Below are 8,987 nucleotides of genomic sequence, written 5' to 3'. Positions count from 1 at the left end.
GTGTAATGCCCGTGCGTTGCACGTCATAGAGCGTTCATTGTCGGTACAGCGCGTTGCATGTCATTGAGTGTACATTGTCAATACATGGTGAGCTGATATTCTATGATTTAAACAATAATAAAAGCTAAGAGTGGACATCAATGCAAGTGTCGCTGAATGTTTTTTATATAGCAACCAAATGAGTTAAAAATAATGGACAGGGGCATATGATTCATGATAGTAGAGGTGTCTTATTGGCAAAAGGCACATGAGTTTTTTTTTTTTTTTTGAAACTGAAACTTGTTGAAGTGGCCCTTCTGTGCAATTGATGCGAGATGCAGGCTTGGCTATCCAAATAACTATTTAAAAAGTAGTTGTTAGTCAAGTCGAATAAATTGTAATACGATAGGGGGCGTAGTGTATGTAGGATGTTCGTGTTAAAATATATGTTGGTGGTAGAATAAGATACCTGATACAATAATGACCTGCAAATGGAGTGATGAACCGAAACAAATGTACAGTGACCAGGCACCCTGTATCATTAACCTGTTGGTTTTCAAAGGATAAGCAAATGCAGTGTAACTAATCTGGTGAAATATAAGATGAAAATAAGAGGTTTACTTATTTGTTACAGGGGCAGCTTTGTACCTGCACTATATTAGCTAAAATAGGTTGCTGAAGGTCTCCTTGTAAACAACATTTCGTGTGTGGTGCTTGAACTCATCATCAGTGTCATTTATGATGGCAATTTTAAGACCAGTCGGGTTCGTAACTCGTGAAAGGGCAACGTATAGTTGCCCATGGCTGAAAACGGGCTTAGGCAAATATAGACCTACGAATTGGAGAGATTGGCCTTGGCTTTTGTTGATGGTCATTGCATAGCATGGTTTTACAGGGAATTGTATTCTTTGCATTACAAACGGCTACTTTGTTTGTGTAGAAGTTAGTACTATCCTAGGTATTATGACCATATTTCCAATATGTGATCCGGTGATAATTCGAGCATGGATAACAAATTTCTGGAAATCAGTTATAATCAGCCGAGTTCCGTTACACAGTCCCGCACTTGGAGATACATTTCGTAACAACATTATGGGTTGTCCTATTTTGAGTTTCAGCTTGTGAGGAGGAACACCTGGGAAATTCAGTTTATTCAAGAACTCAACTGGGTAGGTTTGATGTTGTTCTAGTGCATCAGTTGATCCCTTGCAAATCTCGTCTGAACTTTTAAATGTCATTGCGTCACCTTTTATCCTTTTAAGCATATGTTTGTTAATCTCATCTGCATCATCATTTCTCGGGGTCAAAATTGCTCGTTCGCGCAAATATTCCTCATCATCTTGTCTTTGAGTGAAATCAAGAAATATTGTGTTGACGATGTCTTCAATGGGAGTTTTCTCTGATTTCACAATAAATTCCTCAGGAATTTGTATCCATGTTGGTTCGTCTTCACCCTCTTTTGATTTTGCAGGTACTTTTCCATCCCCTATGTCTAAAATCCATTTATTGAATAGGTGTTTTCGAGTATCAAGTTGACCATCAGCTGTATATTCGTTAACCCTCATTATGCGGGAAAGTGTGAAAAGTTGACAGTCCTTCCACAACTCTGATATGTTAATGCACGATTGAATGACCTCTTGTCGTTTTCCTTTCGGTATGACAGGTAAGATCTGCCTAAAGTTGCCTCCTAGCAAAATAGGCATTCCTCCAAACAATTTGCCTCTGTTTTCTTCTTGTTTCGATCCTAAAATATCTCTCAATGTTTTGTCTAATGCTTCAAATGCATATCTTTGAGTCATTGGAGCTTCATCCCAGATTATTAATCTAACTTCGTGCATTAGCTCGGCTAAATGTGTAATGATACCGCAACCCGCAGGCGCACCGCAAATGTATGCGGACAATCACTATTGTGCGTATGCGTGTTCTTGTGTGCGGTATGCGGCGTACGAATGCCTTTGTTCCCGGTACGGCGGTTGCTTAGCTGTCAAGTAAATATCTTTTCCATAATTATATCCGTGATTCGGGGGAGTCAGTTATGGATGAGATTATCATGATCTGGGACGGTTCTAGAATTAGGGTTTGCCTATAAATAAAAACCCTAATCATCATTCACCGGACACAGCACATTACGTAACCATCACATACGATACCCATTACGTAAAACAGCATCATTCAGCATCTTTTCAAGGTTAACAGGTTAGTCTCTTGTAAGCTGGTACCTACGACCTTATTTGGGGCCTCTTGATCGACGACCGTTATCGGAGGTGGACTTAATCACTTGGCCACCCCGCCGACATCATCATGTGGGCCAGGGTTATTCACGGTAGCCAGACCGGAGAGCCACGTTCTAAGATCCTTAAACCCCTCTTTACGTATTGAGCAGGCATATTAAACCCCACGGTTAAAATATGCATGATCAAGTGGTGCTTTCATTGAGAGTCGAATTAATTCAAGACTGTTTAATTGCTTTTTCTTTTAAGGTTTTGAATTGTATGACTCGTTATTTACAAAATTTTTGAATTTTTTCTTTAACAGTATCATGACTTCCGAGGAATCATCGGAACATACCCAAACAGATGTTCAGAACGCGCCGTCTGGTAGTCAACAGACACCGGTTATGACTACGGAGGCCGCTATTCAGGCGGGGTACACGATGTACCCTCCACCTATATCCGGCGAACCCTTTCAGAGGTACAAGCCGATATATTCAGACGGGGTTACACCGCCAAGAGCAAACTCACCAGTCACAACCACGCGGCTGGACTTTTCGTCAGTGGATCCAAGGGTCATCTTTGCAGGCACTAGCGGTGGAACAACGGGGCCGCATGTGGTTTGCTGCGGCCAAGTACCTATTTACAGTACCACTGTTTCAATACCTCTGCATACGCAGAGCATTCAGCAGAATTCGTCATTTACACCGTTGCAACCTTGGCAACCACCGCGCCCAGTTTCACAATTTTTAACTCCTGCGGATGCGCAGGCATTACTTAATAGTTGGGGATTTGGTGTCATCCCAGATGCAAACTCTCATTGGGCGCCGATAACAGCGCAGCAGCAAAGCACAGCGCATACAGTTGGGCTTTTAAGTGTGTATCCTCAAGTTTCGCAGATATCTGCGCCACAGGTTTCGCTTCCTTTACAGCCACCTGTGTACTCTGCGTCTTCAAGTTATCCCTCTTTTCCAACGCAGCAGCCTTGGTTATATCCGCAGACGCAGGGTCAACCTTGGCAAAATGTTCAAGGGCAGGCAAATCTTGCAAGTCAATTCATGCAGGCCGCACCTCCTGATATGGTTCACTTATTTTCACAACCTGACTTTGTTCAGGACATGATGAAGCGTTTCTTTGCAAACTTGAAAGGGGATCCTGTTAAACCACCCTTCGAGCTACCGACTACCTTTGACAAGTTTCCTCCGCATATATCCGCATACCCGTTTCCATCAGCACCAAAGATACCTAGCACGTTGGGTACTTACAATGGCCTGACCGATCCAGATTATTTTTTACAGTGTTTCGAAGGCGCAATGCGCACTCAAGGCTGGATGGATCCGGTTGCGTGTCAGATATTTCCTATGACACTACAGGGTATTGCTCGTGAGTGGTTTAATAAGTTGCCGGCGGGTAGTATTGCCGGGTTTATGGATCTGCGGACAAAGTTTTTGCTGCAATATCAGAATCAGAGACCACGCAAGCGCACTCACATTGAATGTTATGACATCGTGCAGAAGTCCAAGGAATCTTTGGGCGAATTTCTCACAAGGTATACTAATGAGTGCCTGCGTATACCAGATCTCAAACCAGAGCAACAGATTTCCGGACTCATACATGGTATAAACTCAGAACGTCATCCAACACTGGTAAGGCGTCTGCGCCATACAGTCCCAACAACTTATGCTGAGGCGCTTAATGAATGCCACGACTATATGCGGAGTGGCGAAGATAATGACATTCCAACAGCTAGCTCACGCAACGAGAGGAAGGACGATGATGATCGTTCGCGCGATCAAAATCGTGGTAACAACTCTCGCAGAAGGTATCCTAGCGGTGGTCCTATCAGGAATGATAAAGGGAAATCAAGTGGCAATTATCGAAACAATAATCAGCGTGGCATCAATAATCAGAACTATGCGCTACTCAAAAGTTTGTCCAAAACGCCCAAGGAAATTTTGGCAACGGAGCCAGTATGCGCGACCTTCGCGGTTCCAACTCCGCTTACAGAATTTGGCAAGCGGGACAAAACAAAGTATTGTGAATTTCATGACGATTATGGTCACGACACCAATCGGTGTAAAAACTTGATGGAACGGGTTCTGGAAGCGCTTCGCGCGGGCAAATTGGATCATTTAAAACCACCTAAAAAGGACAAGGGAAAGGCCGCAGAAGAGGCTTCGAAGTCTAAGACTTTCGCGTGGCAGAAAGTTGACAAAGCGAAAAATGCCGACTTAACCATTAACATGGTTGACGCAGAGAAAATCAGCCAGCGGAGAAAGTACAACGATCACCAGGATTGGGAGCTTCTCCCGATCACTTTCCCTCCTGTAATGTCAATTGATTCTGTTAATGAGCCCATTATCATCAAGTGTCGCATCCCCGATTGCGGAATCCAGGTTAAGCGCATGCATGTTGACACTGGCAGCGGTGTCGATATTATGTATGAGCATTGTTATCGTTTCCTTCCGGCAGAAGTCAAAGCGCAGTTACGCCAGCCTGATATTACGCTATCAGGGTTTTCTGGAGAAAACTCGTGGCCGCTAGGCCGAATAGAGTTAATGATAGAGCTTGCGGATGACAGGAACCCGCAGATGATCAGGCGTGAATTGGTTGATTTTTATGTGGTTCATTCAACTTCACGATATAACGCACTTCTAGGGAGAAACTTCATACAGCGTTTTAACATTATCCCATCGGTAGTGCATGGTTTGATTAAGTTTCCCACAGTAGGAGGCGTTGCCACAGTTGCGTCACATCAAGCAACCGAGCTGTGTGGCTCTGTTGCGTCTGTAAGCGCTCCTAGCGTAGGAGAGCAACTTGCAAACTGTGCATTAATAGCAAACCGCTTGCATCCGGACAAGCGAATTAAAATCGGCGCAGGCTTGTCAGCCGAAACGAAGGGCAAGTTGCATGGAATACTGTCAGCTAACGCAGATATTTTCGCATGGCGCGAGTCAGACATGACAGGGGTTCCGCGGGATATTGCAGAACATAAGTTAAACGTTAATCCATCATTGACACCCGTTAGGCAAAAGAAGCGGCATATGGCCCTAGACCGCAGTGATTGGTCGTGCGCAGAGGTGGACAACCTTGTCAAAGCAAACATTCTACGGGAAGTGCGTTATCAGACGTGGGTTGCAAATCCTGTGTTGGTAAAAAAGGCTGACGGTAACTGGCGAATGTGCGTTGATTTCAAGGACATTAATAAGGCATGTCCCAAGGACAACTACCCTCTCCCGGAGATAGACTGAAAGGTAGAATCACTATCGGGATTTAGGTACAAGTGTTTTCTGGACGCATACAAGGGTTATCACCAAATCTTAATGGCTGCGGAAGATGAGGACAAGACTGCTTTTCATACGCCACAGGGTATTTATTGTTACACGAAGATGCCTTTCGGTTTAAAGAATGCTGGCGCGACCTATCAGCGTGTAATTGACGCAGCATTCAAGCACCAAATCGGTAGAAATCTTGAAGCGTACGTCGACGACTTGGTAATTAAAAGTAACACTGAAGAAGACATGCTCACGGACACCCTAGAAATGTTTGCATCTCTGCGCAGGATCAATATGAAGCTTAACCCGCTAAAATGTAGTTTTGGGGAAGAGGAAGGCAAGTTTTTAGGTCATGTGGTGACAGCGCGGGGTATCAAGGCCAATCCTAAAAAGATTGAAGCCATTGATAATTTGCCATCTCCGAAGACAAAGAAAGATGTGCAGAGTCTAACGGGGAAGCTTGCGGCTATCACACGGTTTCTGTCGAAAGCCGCAGAACGACAGTTGCCATTCTTCAATACTTTGAAAAATTGTTTGAAGAAAAAAGACTTCGTATGGACTCAGGAAGCAGAATCAGCCTTTCAGGAGATGAAAAAGGTGCTTGCAGAATTACCAACACTTACTGCGCCAGTATCAGGAGAAACGCTAACGCTGTACCTCGCGGCATCGAAGGAAGCTGTCAGCTCAGTTCTCATCGCGGATCGCGGAAAGGTAATCCATTAATTTACATGCTTTATTTATATCGCAGAAACTTAACGACTGAGGTTTTTCTCAGACGCAAATGCCGGTCTACTTCGTAAGCAAGACGCTGACATCAAGCGAAGTGAACTACTCACCGATAGAAAAGCTTGTATATGCGCTGGTCCATACGGCGCGGCGTTTGCTCCGATATTTTCAAGCACATCCAATCGTGGTCCTAACTGATCAACCAATCAAACAGGTTGGTAAACGCCTACTTTGCGGCAATGACCGGGGTTACCGCATTGACTAACGCAATCATTTTTCTTTCAGGTGTTATATAAGCCTGAGATTTCTGGCCGAATGGCTAAGTGGGCAGTTGAATTAGGTGAACATGAAATAAATTTTTCTTCGCGCAGTGCGGTTAAGGGTCAAATACTTGCTGATTACCTAGCAGAATTACCTGCGGATGTCGAGGCATCAGCAGAACATCAGGATCCACCTGCACCAACTTTGTCACCATGGGAATTGTACACCGATGGTGCGTGCAGCGCATCTGGTGCAGGTGCGGGTGTAATTTTAACAGGCCTGGATGGCGAAGAGCATACATACGTACTGCGGTTTAATTTTGCTGTTACAAACAACGAAGCAGAGTATGAGGCTCTGTTAGCAGGTATGCGCATTGCGCATAAGTTAAATGTTAAAATTTTGCACGCTTATGTGGATTCAAAGCTAGTATGCAGTCAAGTCAGCGGAGATTTCGAAGCGCATGACATAGCCATGCAACAATATCTATCGCTTGTTCACAACCTCGCTGACCAGTTTGAAGCTTTTCAAATCTCCCACGTAATGCGGGGGCAAAATAAGAAAGCGGATGCGCTAAGCAAACTGGCTGCCTTGGCTTTTGATCATATGGGGAAGAAAGTTCTAATAGAAGAACTCAATGCGAAATCCATTGTTATGATGCCTTTAGTGGCACCAGTTGAGGAATCAAGCTCAACATGGATGATGCCCATCGTGGCTTTTCTGCGAGATGGCACTTCTCCTGCAGATTCCGCTGACGCAAAGAAAGTCCGCGTTAAGGCACCGCTGTATGCCATTGAGGGTAACGTCCTATATCGAAAGAATTATTTGGGACCGCACTAAGGTGCATTGGCTCGAAAGAGGCGGAGGAAGTTGTACGCGAGGTGCATGAGGGTGCATGTGCACTCCATTCGGGGCACAGGTCCATTGTGTCAAAAATAATGCGGCTAGGATATTATTGGCCCACCATGTATGCGGATACTGCACGCATAGTTAAGCAATGTGAATCATGCCAAATACATGCACCTATTAGCAGAGCACCTGCGCATCCAATGATACCAGTCTCCTCACCGTGGCCATTCTGCAAATGGGCAATCGACATAGTCGGACCATTCCCAAAAGGCTGAGGTAATTTTGTCATTTATTTTCTTAACATGTTACTCACATCAGTACCTTATGCACATTCTGCACACGCAGGAAACATCAAATTCTTGATTGTTGCAATCGACTATTTCACAAAGTGGGTCGAAGCGAGACCGCTGGCAGCAATCTCAGGAAAAAGGGTGCGAAATTTTGTATGGGAAGACATCGTCTGTCGATTTGGTATACCAAACGAAATTGTTAGTGATAACGGTACGTAGTTCGCGGGTGACCCTTTTCGCAGCTGGTGCGCGGAGCTTAATATTAAGCAAACTTTTACATCTGTTGCGCATCCGCAGGCGAATAGCCAGTGCGAAGTCACCAACCGGGATATAGTAGCTGGAATCAAAGCTAGGTTGGGTCATGGTCGCGTTGGTTGGGTGGATGAACTACCGAAGGTTTTATGGGCGCATAGAACAACACCCAAAGCAAGCACTGGTGAGACCCCGTTCAGTTTGGTCTATGGATCAGAAGCTGTTGTACCCGCAGAAATTGGGGTACCAACGTTCCGCATACAAAATTTTGATGAGCAAAATAACTCTGAAGCTTTGCGGGAAAATCTTAATTTGCTGGAAGAACGCAGACTCTCTGCGGCTGTCAACGAAGCAAATAACAAGCAAAAAATTGCAAAGTACTATAATCAGCGTGTGCGTTCGTGCTCTTACAAGTGCGGTGACTTGGTTTGGCGTCAGAACGACGTAAGTCATTCGGAGGATACTGGGAAACTGGGCCCCCGTTGGGAAGGTCCATACAGGGTAGCGAAGGCAAACAATACCGGGGCGTACCATCTCGAGACACTAGATGGAAAACCTGTGAAACGCACTTGGCATGCGACGTTATTGAAAAAATGTTATATGTAGCTAGGAGGACCTGATCACTCCAGTTTATTGTAGCACATTATTTTTTCTATGTAATTTCCGTCCGTTTGGATGTGTCGCGGTTGTAATTGTGATTAATGCCAATTAAATATTTACTCGCGCATACTTTTGTTGTTTAAATCTTTTTTGTATGCGGTTCCTGCCTACTTAAGGGGTGTCCTCTAGCCCCCGTGCGGCAGAAGCCTGTTTGGTTACAAGACTAGACGCTAACGGCAGGCAAAGGGAATTGGTTTTCCCCTAGCCAAGCGCCACGCAGACTAGATGGCTGCAAAGTCGACTTAAAAAATTACAAGCATTGGTTTGCTTGTGCGTAATTACTCTCGCATTGGTTTGCTTGAGGAACTCAAAGCATAAAAATATTGGCTTGTTTTTAGTTGCGTTGCTTACCATACAGCTATAGTGCACCTCTAGTACATGACAAAGCGATAACGCAGTAGCTTTCGAGTCTAAATTATTAAAGGGTAATTGTTAAAGTATTGGTTTATTTTACGCAGTAATACCCGCATACGCATGAGTTTTGGTTA

The 8,987-nt window shown here is 44.5% G+C and overlaps 1 protein-coding gene across 1 annotated transcript; it reads right to left on the bottom strand.

Annotated features, from left to right (window-relative positions):
* Positions 1 to 902: 902 nt before the first annotated feature.
* Positions 903 to 1,778, bottom strand: LOC139870659 (uncharacterized). Its single transcript, XM_071858440.1, has one exon. It carries the CDS (start codon positions 1,776 to 1,778, stop codon positions 903 to 905), a length of 876 nt encoding a protein of 291 aa, XP_071714541.1.
* Between the last annotated feature and the right edge of the window lie 7,209 nt (positions 1,779 to 8,987).

This window comes from Rutidosis leptorrhynchoides, chromosome 10 (assembly GCF_046630445.1).
Source record: "Rutidosis leptorrhynchoides isolate AG116_Rl617_1_P2 chromosome 10, CSIRO_AGI_Rlap_v1, whole genome shotgun sequence".
NCBI classification, from domain to species: domain Eukaryota; kingdom Viridiplantae; phylum Streptophyta; class Magnoliopsida; order Asterales; family Asteraceae; genus Rutidosis; species Rutidosis leptorrhynchoides.
The sequence above is the reverse complement of the archived record's forward strand: the minus strand, read 5'-3'. Positions and strand labels throughout refer to the sequence as shown.